Source organism: Sylvia atricapilla, chromosome 19, assembly GCF_009819655.1.
Source record: "Sylvia atricapilla isolate bSylAtr1 chromosome 19, bSylAtr1.pri, whole genome shotgun sequence".
NCBI classification, from domain to species: Eukaryota; Metazoa; Chordata; class Aves; order Passeriformes; family Sylviidae; genus Sylvia; species Sylvia atricapilla.
This window is the reverse complement of record NC_089158.1, coordinates 5,628,602-5,646,458: the sequence shown is the minus strand read 5'-3', so window position 1 is coordinate 5,646,458 and position 17,857 is coordinate 5,628,602. Positions and strand designations below refer to the sequence as shown.

The 17,857-nt window shown below is 42.7% G+C and overlaps 1 protein-coding gene across 3 annotated transcripts; it reads right to left on the bottom strand.

The window, feature by feature from the left end:
• Positions 1 to 202: 202 nt before the first annotated feature.
• ODF2 (outer dense fiber of sperm tails 2) lies at positions 203 to 17,412 on the bottom strand. 3 transcript variants are annotated; one of them, XM_066332682.1, is made up of 21 exons: positions 16,819 to 16,909; positions 16,330 to 16,411; positions 15,482 to 15,635; positions 14,182 to 14,298; positions 13,380 to 13,553; positions 11,893 to 12,059; positions 10,758 to 10,887; positions 10,332 to 10,463; positions 9,388 to 9,462; positions 8,839 to 8,910; positions 8,151 to 8,267; positions 7,106 to 7,291; positions 6,705 to 6,814; positions 5,888 to 6,023; positions 5,195 to 5,305; positions 4,914 to 5,018; positions 4,199 to 4,357; positions 3,228 to 3,328; positions 2,525 to 2,687; positions 2,075 to 2,200; positions 203 to 1,328 (listed from the first exon to the last, which is right to left on the bottom strand). In XM_066332682.1, exons 3-21 carry the CDS (start codon positions 15,587 to 15,589, stop codon positions 1,155 to 1,157), a joined length of 2,463 nt encoding a protein of 820 aa, XP_066188779.1. In that variant the 5' UTR covers positions 15,590 to 15,635; positions 16,330 to 16,411; positions 16,819 to 16,909; the 3' UTR covers positions 203 to 1,154. The 3 variants fall into 3 exon arrangements, with proteins under 3 accessions (XP_066188779.1, XP_066188778.1, XP_066188777.1); XM_066332681.1 differs by lacking the exons at positions 14,182 to 14,298; positions 15,482 to 15,635; positions 16,819 to 16,909 and adding an exon at positions 17,243 to 17,412; XM_066332680.1 differs by lacking the exons at positions 16,330 to 16,411; positions 16,819 to 16,909 and having other exon boundaries at positions 15,482 to 16,208.
• Between the last annotated feature and the right edge of the window lie 445 nt (positions 17,413 to 17,857).

Here is a 17,857-nt window from a genome sequence, read left to right as displayed (position 1 = left end):
GACACACATAGCACCTGAAGAGGAAATCCCCATCGTAACCAATGAAAATGTAATTTATTGGTTTCTCTCCCAGCACTTCTGGAATTTTCAAAGTGTTAAACATACGCAGTTACAAATCTTTCAAAAACGGATTAGTTTAGAAAACTTTTATGACAAATACTGACGATGACCACATATCATAGCACATAAATAGGACACAAAAGAGAGAAAAATACAAACAAAGTTTATTTTCGTCCTCCTAAAACCCATTTAGTAGAAACAATAGAGAGCACATGGGCTTTAGAGACTTGACACACAAAGGACCAGATTTTCCAGAAGATGCACGGGAATTTTGATTAGGAAGTTGAGTATCTGCAGGTGCTCCTTAGTTGGCTTAAGACAGTCAGGATTTCACACACACCCAGAACTCACATGGCATTTGCACCAAGATCCCAAATGAAGTGACACTGATTTCCTTCAAATTTAGATTGTTTTGGCTCAGTCCTGGGTGAGCATACTCAGGATCAGAAAATCACAGTAGGAGGAGTAAAGCAGTATTAGCATCACACTCACAAATAAAGGTAAGGATCAGGGTGTATATAAGAAGGAAGTATAAAAACCAAACCAAACTCATAATTTCTGGTATAAAATTGTTACAAATGCTGTGGTTGTGCAGGAGATTATCTCTTGAGAGTGTAGAGCCCAGGTACCTCATTTATTTTCAGCATCACACCAACAGTATAAAAAAAATTAAAAAATCTCGCAGGTAAAAAACCCCCACATGATCTCCCCAAGAGAGAAACCAAATGAGAAGTAAAGCACGAAGAGAGCTCTTACAAAAATTAACACACTCAACAAACCTCTGATATGTTCTAAGAGCTGAAACCATCATGACCTAACAGGAAGAAAAGGATCTTTTCCATTATATGCAAAACCACCTGGTTTTGGGGCTTAGTTTATGGTGTAACACCAACCTCCAGCACCAAACCAGTATTATTGCTGATACCCCACATTTTGATCAGATGCCAACATCATTTTATTTTCTCATTCTGCAATAAAAAAAATCGCCCAACAGTGACCCTGAAATGCCATCCAGTTTTCTCTATCAATATGGCTTTTGGAACAAAGCTCCTTCTTGTGTGCTTAAAAAAAGGTGCAAGGAGAGACCATTTCGCTCAGAGAAGAGAGCGAGCGTGGCTGGGAGAGCCCAGAAAAGCACTTTCCCTAAAAACATTGTCGTAGGAAGACTTGAGGAACTGGACGTAGTTCTGCATGCTGCGGTTGGTGCTCTCCGACTGCTCCAGCCGATCCCGCAGGTCCTGGAGGCGGCTTTCGTATCGGCGCTCTGCCTGCACAGGGGAGCACAAAACAGGCTGAAAGGCAGCATTCATCCTGTTCGTCTTAAACTCTTCCCCCAAAGTGCTGAGGAGAGCCAGAATTAGCACAGCAGGAGATGACATTACCATAGATGGTGATGTGGTATTTATAATTTCTGCTCATTCCCAACTCCATTCAGCAACCCGCTGATAAAAGCAGGCAAGAACGTGGCTAATCAGTTGGGCTTTTAAAATATATTAGCTGTAGTTATGGGAAATTAAACACAGCCTTTTCTGAAAAGCAGCCTGACCTGATCCATCAGCCAACACAATTACAAGTAAAACTTAAGTAAGAAAGCAAGGTAAATAGGACATGACAAAAGATTCCCAGTCCTTCTAGAAGAAATCCTTTCCTCTAGAAGAGAAATTGCACTTTCTCTGATACAGGCAAAATGAAGTTGAAATCTGTCTATGACACCTGGTGCAAATCTCCTACGAACACAAGTAAAGTCTGATTCTTTTCTTACACACACAAAACTTTACACCAAGTTCATTCACACCATTGTACTCTCACTTGCCTATCACTTACTACACACTCCTTAAACTGTGACACAGCAGACACATCCAATGTCACACATACATGGACATACACAAAAGCGCATCACATTCAGGCACAGCTCTGCATGACTTCAGCAGCACATCCACAGGATGATTTATGGAATCCAATTTCTGCCAGGGCTCCACCAGTACAGCAATAATATCCCCCACAAGCCACTCACATCCTCTTTGTTCCGATGCAGCTGGTTCAGCTCTGTTTTATTCCTGCTCAGCTGGGTCTCCAAATCCAACATTTTGGACTGGGCTGCCCTCTCTCTGGAGACTGCTCGTTCTCGAGCTTGTTCCACCTACACAGAACAACTTTGTTAAAGGGATGTCTATGGAAGAATGTTTTTTCCCTACCCATTGCCCACAAAAGCCCTTTAAAGTGTAATGACACATTCTGATACGCAAGCAGCAGCTCAGTCTTGTGCTTTTCTCTGTTGCAAACTGAATTCAGTTCTTCAACAGCGCTGACAAACAGCATCAGCACATTACTTGTATTTCACTGAACACTAAGATTTTAATAGATTTGGTCATAAGCTGAGAAGGTATTTTCAGCATTCTTGCTGTTCCCCTTTCACAGCCTGGGTGGTTTTGGGTGAATTCACAAACATGAGAAAATTACTCACTTGTCTTTTGGCATCCTCAATGGCCATCTCCAGCTGACGTGCCAGGGAGCTGCACTCACGGCTCTTCTCCTCCAGCCGCAGCTGACACTGGTGGATCGACTCCTCACGTTTTGCTATGACCTGAAGGAATTCTATGTTCTGGGCACTCGTGGACTCTAGTTTTCTAGTTTAAGACAATAAGGGAAGGAAACCTATTCATTTTAAATGGAGTGTGCTTCATTCTGACTTTTTTCAGGTAGTGACTTCTCTGGTAATAAGAGTCTATTCTCCCTTGAAAGGTGAGAGCCTCAAGAAACAGCTCTCCAGTCCTCAAAGCAAAATTTCAAAGACTGAAGGAGCTACAGAGTACCCATATACCCGCATTTTCTGAGACACTGTCACTAAGAGCACTTTATAAACATAGGTAAAAATACTGTAATATCTAGTAACCTCAGAATTGCCAGGCTAGATTGGACAAGGAGCTGATTTCTCTGCTAAGATTTCTAAGCCATCATCCTGTCTAACAACATTCACAATAGGTGCTGCTGCAAAAGCATGTAACCCTGAGTGGACAGCTATTGATTAGAGAACCTTGTGGGATAAGCAAATACACAGAATCCTGGAGGCATGTGGGGAACTGGAACAAGACTGAAGCTGTTTCAATCCCCTGTAAAAACAATGGAAATATAAGGTTAAAAAAGCAAGAGAGCCTAGTATTTCTAACCTTTCTAGCTCCTCCACCTTCAAGGTGAGTTGCTTTTTCTCCTCTTGTGTAGACTGATATCTCTCTCTTGTCATCTCCATTTTGTCCCCCTGGAGGTCAATCTAAAAATTACAGGAATTAATTACTTCACAGAGTAGTCACTACACACAGATGTCCAACCACCTAAAACATATGCAGATCTCAGAAGGAAGTATGTTCCATTTATAACTTCAGGAGAGCTTCTGAAATGGAACACTGTATAGAAAAGAACTAAACATGCATTTAAGTTGATGCTTCCAGTTACAGTCTGGGTGGGTGTAGGAAAACTCATCAGTACTGCAAAAGAAAATCCAGGCCCATAAATTCCTGCAGGTAGAGCAGCACCTGCAAGCCAAGCACACACACAAGAACAGCAGCAACAAACATGCCAGCAGCCCACAACAGCATCAGAGCCTGAAACACTAGGGAGGTTTACAATTCCAAACTAAGCAGACTAAAGTGGTCAGAAAGAGATCATCTGCTGTCTTGAGGCACAGCTGTAGATGTCATCCCTGTCTAAAATTGTCCTGCAATACCTACTCAGTCTTTGGGAACAAAAAATAGAAACTGGGAAAACAACCTGAAATCAGAGTGAGAAAATGTTGGGCCAGCACCATCAGCAGAAAACTACAGAAGGGAAAGCTGGCAAGAGGATGGAAGTAACAGAAGCAAGGGCTGGCATTAGCAAGTGCTGCCACGGCTGCTAACAAGCCCCAGAAAGATTCTGCACCAAGGGATGTGAAATCTTTCAAATATTAAGGAATGCTACCAGCAAAGCCACTAACTTCTTGCACAAAGACATGGCACACACTTTTATTTTGCAGTGCACGTTTAATCTTTTCAAAAAGAGACGAGAACAGAGACGAAGTTTGAACCTTGCTGTGATTAGAAATTCATTCTGCTTTCAGAGTTGAGCTTTGCACTGGTAGGGGCATTTTCTGCCAGTCCCTTACCAGCTGACGGAGATCTGAAATCATGGCACACAGGTCTGTGTTCTTCTTCTCATAACACATGAGCTGCTCATGGCACTCTGCCAGCTGTGTCTCAGTGTACTTCAGGATATCAGGCAGTTTTTCCAGATCAGAAAGCTGGGACTGGAACTTCTCACGAGCCTGTAATCAAAGAAGAGAACATGAGGAACTTTCAAACGTTCATAAGATCAAGACAAAAATATTTCTCTACTTCAATAAAGCTTTTGTTAGTCCACAACCATGATGACACTGTGTGGATATTTGGCCAGTGCTGGAGTTCAAAACCTAAGGTCTTTTCCTACTCCAAAAAGCTTTCACTTAGGAACTGGCATTCCTTATGAATGGTATAAGAATGAGTATTTTAGATTCTGGACTTCAATTTTTCTAGAAATACCACCTCTGCTTTTGAGGTCAGCTGTTCCACATCAGATAATGGTGTAACCTATTATCCACTGTTCTAAACCACTACTCCTGCAGCAAAGGACACACTAAATAATTTATACATCTTGGAAGAATGAATGCCATATAGTCAAAAAGAAGCTGCTAAATGTTCATTATGCAAAACTTAGTGAACAAGTCCTGAGAAAAAACCTGAGGCAAAAGGCAGAGCCAAGATAAGACTTTTCTATCCTATTCATAGCTGTTTTTCACTAGACATCCATGAATTTCTACAACATGTCTTTAGAGGGTTAGTTACCTCTTCAAGCTCCTTGTTCATTTCATCTCTTATTGTCTGGTTCTCACTCTCACATCTCTCCAGTCTTGCTGCCAGCTCATCTGCTTCCTTTCGGGCCTTCTGTGCCTGGATATTCAAAAACAGACCGCAGACTTTATCTGTTATATGTAGTTTTCAACACGTGTGCAATGCCTTGGAGTAACTGAAACTGCTCCAGTCAGCAATAGCTAATGCATTACAGAGTTAGCCACAGTGGAAGGACGAAACACCTTTATGCAAGGACTGAAGGTTCTGAGACCCACCTGTGCTGTGTAGGTTTCAATCAACCCTTCATAGCTCCTGACAGAGTTCTGGAGATGCTGCAATTCCATCTGCGCTCGGTTCAGCTTGTCCTCCATTGAGTTCAGAGCAGCCTGAAAAAGGAAAACATTTCCCATTGAGCATTTGGAAGTACCAGCCATGTGAGCTAATGTTGTCTAGACTGAGAAAACACAGTTTTGGCTATGCAGGTTACTAAAACATTCCAGACTTCGGTAGACTGCCAAATTTGCATCAGCAGAGCACAGAGGCTTGAGATGGAAAAAAAGATGTAGATCGTCCACAAGATCACTCATGGTAAAGGACAACAAGAGAAATGTGCCAGTCATTTTTTTTTTCTGGGGATTACCATTCTCTCTGTATGAGCTGCAACACCTGTTTATTCTCTAGTCAGCAGCATAAGGGTAAGGACAAGATTTAAGATCCCAGCTAGATGAAACAGTAGTTGGAGATACTCCTAGCCAAAACATGGAAGAAACACAGTTCTCCTAGTATGCACACTTCCTCTGTCTCCTCCCAGCACACTGGCCCTGTCACAGTCAGCTTATATGAACAGGTCTCAAACTGTATAGGAGCAATGGGTGCAATTTGACTTGGTCCTCAGTGGCCAAGCAAGTTATTCTAATTCCCCCTTCTTTTCCTCCTAACATTTGATCTTCAAACTCTCAGTCACTGACCTTTAGTTTTTCATTATCTCTCTTCAAAGTATTATTCTCTCCAGTCATTTGCTGCACTTTATCTGCCATAGCTTCATGTTCGTCTCGTGTCTTTTCCTGGACCCTTGCCAGTTGTTCCATCAAGTCTGCAATACGGCTGCCAGACAGAAAAAAAATTAATCCATTAAGTGACAAGAGTAAGGCTCTTAACCTTTAAAAAGTAGCTTCAGAAACATGGCTTTTCCCTATCTTTTCATCTTCCATCTCCAGTCACGTATGCACTTCTTTGTTTCACTGTTCAATCACTTCAGTCTTTTTATACTTCCTGGAAATTAACTGGAGTTGTCCTCCTGGAGCTCAAATGAATTGTCTCAGAGATGCACAGGATAAAGATATGCCTCTCTCAACCCATACCTACTTTTCCCTGCAGCAGCAACTGTACTGCAGTGATACTAACACATTTATTTACCTTCATAACAAAACTGGCATCCACTACACTACTTATCTCTTTTAATATCTTCCATTTTCAGTTATTTAAGAAGATCTCAAAACAAAAATTATTTTAATTCAAAGCATTACAAAATGCCAAAGGAACAGTTTTAAGGCTCAACAAACCTTAAAGAGTCTGTCTTTGCTGTAGCAAGTCAGCAGCAGAAGTCACATGTCTCTCCACCTCTTAAATTCTGCTCTAGCCCTTAGGCAGTGCTGGGCTTGCTTGGTTATTTACAAGCAATCCAATTAAAATATTCATTTCAATGCTATTATTCGATTAAATTATCCTTGAACTCAGAACACATTGCCACTCATGCTTCTTTTTCTGCACTGATTTTACTCTAACCTGTTCAGTGTAACGACTTCCAGTTCAAGGTCATCCTTCTCCTTCACTATTTTGCTGCAGCGAGCCTTCCAGGACTCGAGATTGGCCTGGATCTCAGCAATAGCATTTTCCTGTCAGACAAGGGAAATGCAAGAGGAAAAAAGTAAGGGAGAAGACAAAATAATCACTGGTGTGAGATATGCAGATAATGCACAGAGATGCCCTTAACTTAGGACATGCAGTGAATACAGTGATAGCTGAGCAAACTGGATTTGTTCTAAACTTGGCATAAATGGGCCATGGCATCAAGACAGGAAAAAATTTCATTAGTCCAAAGAAGAGACTCTCCCCAGGGCTGCTATCAGAAGTCAACAATTTAAAAGCATGACCTCAAACTAGGCCTCTCCTGTTTCAGCAGGTACCTTCTCTGATAGCTGGGCAGTCAGTTTCTGCACATACTCCTCACTTCGCTCTGCTCGCTCTTTCTGTGCACGGATCGCTTTCTTCAGGGCCTCTTTATCATCATCCCCCTTCATCTTCGTGTCTTTCTGCTGCTCCAAGGCAAGTTCCAGCTCTTCCTTAAGCTGAGCTTCACTGATCTCCACATTCTGCAGGGCAACAAAACCCACTATATGGATTAATGCCTGTTTTACACCTGCAAACCCAAAGCAACAACCAATTTCCTAAAAATGGTGATAGGAACCAGGCACAAATTCCCAGTGTTAAGCCTAGAGGAACGTGCAGTCAGGTTTCACCTACACAATCCTGTCTAAATGCTGAAAGAGATGGCAGCATGACATCTTCCTTTTCTTCCAAGAGTCTTCCTTTCTTTATTCATAAGCTGCTTCCTAAAACATTAATTTCTCTCCCAACCAAAATAAATACTGTTTTAACAGTCTTTTGATCTACCTGAGAAAATTCTTTTTATTGATGCAATGTTTGCATATAATGTTGCTTTATGCAGCTCTTACTAGAACAGATTAAAGCTCCTCTAAACTATTAACACATTTATACTCCTTGTAACATCATCCCAACATATGCTAAATATAAAACTCTAATCAAAATAAACCAGGGGAACTTTCTCCTCCTCATTAATACTGTAGAACAGATGAACAAGGATGATCAAATTGGCACAGCATTTTTACAAAAATGCAAATTAAATAGTTTTGGTTTGTCTTGATACTTGACTAAACCAAAGCACTCTTTTCAATAATTATGGAGTAACTAACTCAGGAAAAATAAAATCCAATTAATGCACATAGACCTTAAGGCTAAGATTTTGCCTCATGCCTCAAAAGTGAAGACTTCTCTTTTTCTTACTTAACTTGAAAATCATGCTGTGTGTTAATGGCATAAACATCACCAGCCAATATTTGAGTCAACCAGACTTTGTAAGAAGCTTGTGCAGTGAATTCAGTCCATGGGAGCTAAGGAAGAGACAATCCCCAGGGAGCAGTGCAGACGTACCCGCAGCTGTGTCGCCAGACGGTTGTTCTCAACTTCTTTGCTCCGCAGCTGGGCTTGCAAATGGGCTTTCATAGTCTCCATAGCTTTGGCAAGCTCATATGCTTTCTTTGCTTGTTCCTACATAAGCAGGATCAAGACAAACATTATTTTTACTCAACAAGCTAATAGAAGGAACACTTTATTATACGCAGTAGTAATCTCAGATTTCTTCAATGAATGATGTCTCCAGCCACCTCCAGATGGGCCCTTACAGCTCATTTAGTCCACAAAAAGGGACCAAATGAGCAGCCATTTATTTTACAACACATTTGAATGACTGGCCTGAAAGGTGTGTTCTAGGGCAAAATATCCATATCTGATCTCTTCCACTTCATTCCCCCTTCCTAAACTAAGAACAGATAGGAATCTGTGACTGGGAACCAACAGGACCTTAAACAGAATAGCAATTCAGTGCCCAAGCAAAGAGAAGTCTACCTATCCATCCACATTTTGCTAATAAGACAGGTGTCTTATTAGCAAAACATGGAACCCACAACAGTGTGAGAGTTGGTACTGCCCAGTTTTATAAGCAAACCAGTCATCTGATCTTAAAATAGCTGTCTGCAAACAACCTCATCTTTTGGACTGCCTATGGTTTTACAGAACTGGAAAGTAGAAAAGAGAGGGAAAACCCAAAAAACAAAATTACCTTTTCTGTCACTATCTGAATTGTGAGGCTTTCCAATTCCTTTTCTTTTCCCTGAAGCCTGATCTGAAGTTGCTGGAAAAACAAACACCACACAGATGTTCAGGAACAAACAGATTTAGAACAGCAGGTAGAAGGCAGGAGGTGTAACTGCCTCCCTGTCATGACCACCTGATTTGTGGCACAGTCTGTTATCCACAACAGCACCCTCATCCCTAGAAGAACTCTTGTCTCAGTTAACAGAGAAGGAAATCAACAAAAACTGGCACAAGGTAAATCCATCCAGTGACAGAGCTCAATACACAGAATTATCCTCATTCAAAGCCCTCATATTTCAAAGGAAATGAAAAATCCAGCCACTTTGAAATGCAGATTGTTAACCAGAGGAGCAGTGTAGTGCCTCTGATTACCACAAAAGCTCAAATAATTTTTTTATTGATCTAAAAGGCACTAGTGTAAGATTTGACAGCAGAATATAAGACAAAGAAGGGTCTGCCATTTTACACCTTTCTGCTGTATCATTACAGAAATGAGAGGTTGTGGTTTGCTTACCATGTTCTCTGCATCTGAGTCAGCCAGCCTTTTCAGCAGCACTGCTTGCCTATCCAGTACCTTCTGGGCATCTTTCTACAAAATAAATACATGACAAATATTGTTAAATAAAAAGTCAATTTTATACAGGTTCTTTTAATGGAACTGGGAAAATCAACTATTTCCACCCAGCTGTAGCAGCAGTTCTTAGAAGATATAGAGAAACATCACATTTGCTAAATATTTCGAATATCATTATCTATCTCAGAAAGTTTTTTCACTTCCCAGTCAAAGATTTAAAAAACCCCAAACAAACACCATGGCAATGTATGATCATTCTGAACTCTCCCACTACTCAGGGAGAGTCATGTGGAAGAATTCAGACCTTTTATCCAGCCTTACTGGTGGCTGAGGTAACTGTTACCATCAGCCTGCTTTTGGTGAAATGGAATATAGAAAGAATAGAAATTTCATTTTCCTATTGCTCTTACAAACAACAGAGAATTGTTCTGTACATGCAGCAAAGAATTGTTTCCAATTTCTCTGCTGTTGCCCTCAGAGCCTACAAAATCAAAGTTCTGAATATCTGTAGGCTCCCATTAGCTGAGGCCACTCCAGCCATCCAAGTGCAGCAGCAGCGTTTGAGACCAGCAGGATAAGCAGATACAGCTGTATCCAAAGGAGACACCTGGCAACACAGCAGTGCCTGAACCTTTTAATGCAGTAAAAGACTTAGAGGCTCTACCATCCTCAGAGCAGAAAAACCAGTCTTACTCTATGAATCAGGCAGATACAAAGAAAAAAAAAAAAAACAAATAAAAACTATCAAACATTTATGGGTTGACAGGATCTGCCACAGGGCTGGGAAAAAGAGTTGAAAGATTTCAAACTCAAACTCCCCTTCCAGCCCACGAGCCAACAGAGGCTCCTGTAATCAGCTAGGTTCCACACACAGCAGTTCTCACCTCCCGGCACTGCTGCTCTGCAAGAAGTTCTCGCAGGGTTCGGTTGGTTTCCTCAAAGGTGCTCAACTTCTGGAGCAGAAGCTCTTTTTGTCTTGTTAGAGCATTTATATCTGTGCTGCTCATGTGTTTCTCCTGAAGGAAAAACAATAAGCAAACAAAAGTAAACAAAGGAATGAGAAAAACAAAACACATCAGCTCAAACAAAACCCACAAAACACAAACAAAAGGAAATAATCGTTCACTTCTGTGCAGAAGGTAACTGGAAGTAAATATCCCACTTTAAAACCAAACCACAAACACCTTAAGGATGTTAAATCCCTCCAGTTTTCCTTAGGTTTTGCTGGATTAGCAACTATAACATTACTTTTTTAAGGTAGCCATATAACAAGACAACGAAGTAAAAGCAAGAACAAAAGGGACACGTACAACGTTGAGTCTCCCAATGGTATTTTTCAGGGCGTGGATCTGTCTGGCAGCTGCTGCTCCATCCCTTTCTGCCTCATTCAGCTTGGTCATCAAACACTCCTTCTCCTGCTGCAAGCACTCCTTCTCTAGACTGCAGGGAGAATTCAGCCATCAGAGAAACAAGAAGCTTTGTGAGCTGTATCAGCCACTATTGATATAGAGTTTATTGTGTTAAAATCCATAAAAAACCCAAATCAGATGATAAAAAGCTTTAAACAAAAACTTCTTAAGATTTAACCTCTTTCAGTATGCAAGCTGTTTTGGGAAAACACAGTAAGCAGACACCAGGAGCTTACCAAGTCACAGCTGTAAAGTTTACAGAGGACAGACAAATCAGGTTTTTACCAAAACTGCATGCACTGTTACCAAAACACAATGCTGTGCTTTTCCTTATGCCACACCAGAAGTAAGAATCAAAATGGCCAAACAGAAGAGAAAAGCACACCAAGATATGCAGCTCCATGTTTTTAGCCAGCACTTGTAATCTCAGAGATTTTTTAAAAAGGAATACAAAGTATTAACTTCCAAGTGATATTTCTTTACAAAAAAATAAAACTAACTCTCCTAAAACACTAATGTCCCCCTGGAGACACAAACTTCACTAATTCTTTAGATACAAAGCAGATGCAAAAATGTCAGACTTGCAGACCTTCAGGATCACTATGAAAAAAGCCACGATTCTGTCCTCTCAGGGGCTGTCGCTCCTGGCTCTGTATGATTTTTCTAAAGGTGAAAAATTCTCCTCTAGTTTTCAGCTCCATGTTTATTCATTTATTGTTCTATCACTATCATCAGAATTCAAGCAGAATCCCTTAATCATCAAAATACTAATTGCAGAGTTAGGCTGAGCCTCCACACAAGCCAACTGCTCTCAGGCTCCTCTCAAAGCAGGTTTTTTTTTTACACTCCAAAAATCACGCCAGAGCCCATCTCTGCAGCTATTGCAATCTGGAGACCCCTCCCAAAAGGTGACAAAAAATCCAAGTGCATCAGTTCTTCAGCTGCAGCTACAACTTCAAATCATGTCAGCAATAAAGTAGGAAGGTGCCTGTGGATACCACTAGTGCAGGAAAAGTGGGAAGTGAAGCTTTCTTACACCGTCATGTCCTTCTCCTCCTTTATGCGCTCAATGTTGCGCCGGAGCCGACTGTTCTCATTTTCTGTTTGTACCAGCTCTTGTGTGACCTCGTTCAGTTCTTCCTTCTGCTCCTCCAGGAGACGCATTGTCATCTCCTCCTGCTCCTCCATTTTCTGCATCTTGACCTGAAGATATTGGAATAAAATTAAACCAGGGGCTTTGGAAGTGATACACAGAATCCAGATCCCAAATCAATGAATCATTCAGAGTCAATAAACTTATTGAAAGTATAAAAAAAATTAAGTATCTCCTCCCAGGTGACAAGTGATAGGACATGAGGAAATGGCCTCAAGCTGTGTCAGGGGATGTTCAGGTTGGACATCAGGAGGGGTTTTTTCACAGAAAGGTTGTCAGGTATTGGAAAGGGCTCCCCAAGGAGGTGGCAGAGTCACTATCCCTAGAGGTGTTCAAGGAACAACTGGACATGACACTCAGTACTCTGGTTTATTTAACAAGGTGATGATGGATCACAGGTTGCATTCAATGATGCTGGAGGTCTTTTCCAACCTTTAACAAGTCCAAGTGCCAAGTCCTGCATGTTGGCCAAACAACCCCTGCAGCACTACAGGCTGGGGACAGAGCGGCTGGACAGGAGGAAAGGGACCTGGGGGTTCTGGTGACAGCAGCTGAACATGAACCAGCAGTATGCCCTGGTGGCCAAGAAGGCCAATGGCATCCTGGCCTGGATCAGGAATAGTGTGGCCAGCAGGAGCAGGGAGGTCATTCTTCCCCTGTTCTTGGCACTGGTGAGGGCACACCTCAAGTGCTGTGTCCAGCTGTGGCCTCTCAGTTTAGGAAGGATGTTGAGAAGCCTGAGAACATCCAGAGGAGGGCAATAAGGCTGGTGAGGGGCTTGGAACACAAACCCTGTGAGGAACAACTGAGGGAGCTGGGGTTGTTTAGCCTGGAGAAAAGGAGGCTCAGGGAAGACCTCATCTCTCACTACAACTCCCTGAAAGGTGGTTGTAGCCAGTTAGAGGCCGGTCTCTTCTCCCAGGCAACCACTGACTGAATGAGAGGACACAACCTTAAGTACTCCAGGGGAAGTTTAGGTTAGACATCAGGAAAAAATTATTCACTGAAAGAATGACTGGGCACTGGAGTTTTCTGCCCAGGGAGGTGGTGGAGTCACCACCCCTGGATGTGTTTAAAAAAAGTGACAGGGCTAAAAAGTTATAATTGGGCTTGGGTGAGAGAGATTATTTGGAAGTTAAACCATAGCAATACCTTATTAAATTAATAATGTTTTGAAATGTTTCATAGTGTGGCTTAGTAAATTTCTCACCAAGATACTTCAGCTATTCCAAACAATCCAGACTGATTTTCAAGCAAGCTACCAACAGCCTGGATAGCCTTCCATTGCACCAAGACCTCCCTCCAGCCTCCTCTTGTCAAATGATCAGCTACAAAGCCCCAGTCAGCAGGTCTTTCCACTGTCTCCTCACCTCTTTCTTCAGTGTTCCCACCATATTCATCAGATTATCAATCTTCTTCTCATACTGGTTAATTTTGCAGCAAGTGGCAGCATCATCATCTGTGGAGAGGTCACTGAGGCGCAGCACTGACTGCATCCTTTCACACTCAGGATTAGGTGCAGCTTCGTGACGTTCAGCTGATTCCTGCCACAGAACAAAGGGTATAACTTTTTCAGTATAACATTATAAATAGTATCATAAAGCCAACATTGCCAAAAAGCAGAGACTGGGTCACATCACTGCAGCAAGGCTAGGAAAAGAAACACATTTACAAACAGCTCTTCCGTTTCCATCTGGGAAAGGTCAAGAATGTGGAAAGAGTACAACGAAAAAGAAGAAAAACTAATCAAAGCTCAAATCCTCATGTAGGAAGTGCCAGGAATACAACAGGCAAAAGTATCAAGCCATGAGAAAGAAAATATGACACAATGCTACACAAATGCTCCATACTTTGGAAGAGACTGAGACCAGTAGTCCCTTGCTGAGCTTCCAGATGAGATCTTGAAGGGCACTAGTAAAATTACAATAAATAATACAATAAAAACAAATAAATGTGTCTGGCTTCTAGAGACAGAAAGGCATGGCCACAGGCTGTTTATGGATTCTGTTTTTCTACACTGAAAAGTGAAAAAGATTTGCAGAAGACACCTCAAATAGATGCTAAGTGATAGTAGCCTTCCTTCAGATCTGCCCAACTCTCTCACTACTCAACTGCTCTCTTCAACCTTGGTTCAAGCTCAAAGTTTGTCTTAAAGAGCAAAGCCAGTTGTACCTCCCACTTCAAGATGGTATCACGGGTACTTGTTTTGCCTGGGGGTATCCAAGGGGCCTTAGTTTTCACCCGCACGGTTCGCACACCATCCCCTTTTGATTTCTGTTTCTGCTTTTGCTAAAGAAAGAGAAAATAAAATAAATTACAGACCCTGAAAGAACCATTTGACATTTCTAGTGCTGCAAAAGCAAATGAAAGATCATTCATATGGAATTATCAGCAGTGTTTCACAAGATCCATCAGGTGAGATGAGGTAGCAGCCACCAAAGGAAGCTGACAGCAGCCAGAAGGAAAGGTTCTTGCAGACTCAGGTGACAGGATGGCTGGATGCAGGACCAGACAAATCCCTGCAAGATCCTTTCTCCATCCCAGATTCATCTCACAAAAAAGCAGCTGTATCATTTGACACTGTGATTGATTTTGGAAAGCTCTGGAAGTGTTTTCTCTACTTTGCAGTCAAATAGAACATCAATATTTATTTGTATTGCACTTGAGCTGCTCTAACGGAAAGAGAGTTAAAGTGGTTTTGCACAATTCTAACCTTAGAGAAAAATCAGATGCTGTAAACATTCCCTACTGGCAATTAATTAATAGGACTCATTATTTTCACTGTCATTCCATCCCATTATGAAATTTGCCATTTGCAACAAACACAGAATTAATCGAGACCTAGAACAGGATGTCTGTAGGTAAGGAAGAATGAGGCAGCAACTTCCATCAACTTTTTAGAACAACTTTCCATAAATATTCAGCAACAAAGAGGATATAGAATAGCTGGAACCTCAGCTTCAGTTTTGCCTTGTGCCTCCTGTGGATAAGGCTGGGAAGAGATCTTTGCTGCAGACCTCAGCGGACAAAGAATGTCCTTAATGCCAGAATATGGTCTGAGTCAAGATTCTTTTTTTAAACACATTTATTTTAAAACAATCAAGATGCTACTTGAAATGCCTAATTACTACCTCTCCTCAAAGCTTTTCTCCAAAAACAGATATTAAGCCAAATAAAAACATTATCATGACACAGATCCAAGAAATAAAAGGGAAAAAAATCCTTGAAATGATATCACACTGGAAGCAACATTTCTCACATGAACATGAAAAGCAATCCTGTATCATACCAAAATCATCTTTCAACAAATCAACATAGCAAATATGTCACTGCAAATTCACCACTGAATATGAAATGAAGTCTCCCAGCTCTAACACAACCATAGAACAGACCTGGAAGATTTTGTGATGCTTCTAGGGCCATTCAACTTCCTCTTTGCAGCCCTTACAACCAACCAGGTACACATTCCTACCTGGCATTTTGCAGGTGTGGTTTTCTGCCCCTTTTTAATATGGACATGGACAGGAGTGTTTTCATCCACATGGACGTGCAAAGGGGGAGATGAGGAACGGTTCTTCATGGCTCTTCTCCCACAAATGGGAAAGGGAAATACAATGAAGGGAAACCTGTGAACAAGGAAACTGGAAACAACATTTCCTTCAGTGTTCAGAGAGGAACAGTGGCCAGCCTTGGTTAACATTTGAGTTTTTTATCAGTAGCATCTGCCATTTTGAACTGCACACTATTGTTCCGTAAAGCCAGGATTAACACAAACAACTCCTCTGCTTCCAGTATTTTCTGCTTTTACCCTGGGTATTGAAGATCAAATGCAGCTGGATCGATAGCAGGTATCTGTAAGAATCACTGAAGTTCAGAGTCTTAAAGCAAGTGAGCAAATCAAGGGCTCCTATAACCAAGAAAATCTGATTACAAAGAGAAATCTGGGGCAGGGAGAAGATAAGAATTAATTTAAGAGTTAAGAAAAACCATCAGGAAGTCATCAGACCACTCCATCCTAGAACTCTGAACCTACATGCTCCTTTACATGTGCTTAACTTTGAGTGTCTTTTTAAAGCATAAATCCTTAAAAGCTGTTGCATCACAGCATTTCTTTAATCTCCACAGAAACACATAACCGTAACATGACACAACACAGAAAAGCCTAGAGACACAAGATTCAAGTCATCATCTTGGAGCTTGATATAAAGGCCTCAGTTGATGTAAAGGCATAATGCAATTGCAAATCCTACACAAAGCCACCAGCAGCATTAATTTCACTCTGGCAGAAAGGGTATTGTCAGACTAGGTAAAGTTACTTACAGTTACTTTCAAGGTTTTGACTTTTCTGGACACAGTCTTGGGGAAAGAAGAGGGAGTTTCTTCATTGACAGATGAGACACACCTGACACAGAAATAATAAAATTAGTAAGAGGAAAAGATGCCAATTTCTGAACATCCTCTTCCTTTTGATTTAAGGAAGTACCAAGGCTCAAACACATCAAGCACATGAACCCAAACAATAAAAGGAGGTGTCCCCTAGCTTCCTCTGTAAAGCACAGGATGAGGAAAGGACAGAGACAATAACTCCTAACATACTGACAATGGAAATTGTTTTAAACGGTGGAAATGTTTTGTACAATTACATGATGACACTATTCACTTACAAACTTCCAGATTCTAGCTGCAATTTTTAAGGAACACAGCAGTACTTCCTTTAATTCAGGAAGAGGAAAAGACAGCTTTCTGAAGGAACAGAATTCCCCAGCTTCCAACTACAAACAATTCCAAACTGCTGGGTGTTTTGATCACCTTCTTTCCAAGGGAGGTCTGAAGTCTTCCCAGGCCCAGCGCTGACAGAGCTTTGGAACACCGCGAGTGACAATCAAACGTTGTCACCGCGTCTCCCTTAGCAACAAGGCTTAGGCGAGGAGGTTTTCCATGGAATCCGTGGCCACCTCGGGCTGGCAGAGGACGCGGCCTGGGGCCCGAGTGCGGCTGGCAGCTCTGAGGGCAGGGCAGGCCCGGCAGCTCCCAACGCCCGCCCGCACCGCGCCGTTATTGCGACGGCCACCGCCGGCCTCCCAGCAGGAAAGAGCCCGAAACGGCCGCAGGAAGGAATAATCCCCGGGGCTCGGACACGCATACGGCCCACACAAATGGTGAGGAGACGCCCTACAGGACGAGGAGACGCCCACGCGGTGAGGGGAGCTCCCCCCGCTCCCGGCGCTCTCACCAGCTGGTGCCTCGCGGGGTGCGGAGCCACTTCAGCTCTCCATCGGCGCGGCGGGAGTTGGAAGGGCGGCCGTGGGTCGAGGTCGGGGGAGGATGGCCGCAGCAGACACAAGAAACGCGGCCGCAAGGCCCCGGCCGCCGCCGCCGCCGTGTCGCCCGCGGTTCCACCATTGGGCGATTCGAACGGCCCCGAGCGGCGGTAACCGCCCCCGGTAACGGCCCGCGGCCCGCAGCGGCCGCCGCGAGCGGCACAACGGCCCCGAGCCACCGCCGGCCCCGGAGCCCCACGGGGGGCTGCTCATGCCGACAGGCACGGGGGGCTGGAGGGGGGATTAAATAACTGCGTTATTAAGTCAATTCTCTTGGCGTTGCCTTTGAGAGGAGTTTTAGCGTCTAAATGGTGACACCAGAATTGGGTACACAACCACTTTTACTGTAAATTGTTAACCCACGACTGTGTGCAGTTCTGGCCATCCCCAACAAAAGGACGTGGAAATTTTGGAGGAGACCATGAAGTGGTTCAGGGGAGCAACTTCCCTATGAAGACAGGCTGAATTTGGGCTGCTCAGCCTGGAAAAGAGAAAGGTTGTGTGGAAACCTTCCAAGTTTTGAAGGA

Excerpts from the sequence above, each read along its gene's own strand:
- ODF2 (XM_066332680.1), bottom strand. The coding sequence starts at position 15,709 with ATGTTAACCAAGGCTGGCCACTGTTCCTCTCTGAACACTGAAGGAAAT. Across the intron at positions 14,299-15,481 it reads CCACACCTGCAAAATGCCAG|CAAAAGCAGAAACAGAAATC; the intron begins GTAGGAATGTGT and ends CTCTTTCTTTAG. Across the intron at positions 9,463-10,331 it reads CAGAGCAGCAGTGCCGGGAG|AAAGATGCCCAGAAGGTACT; the intron begins GTGAGAACTGCT and ends TTTATTTTGTAG.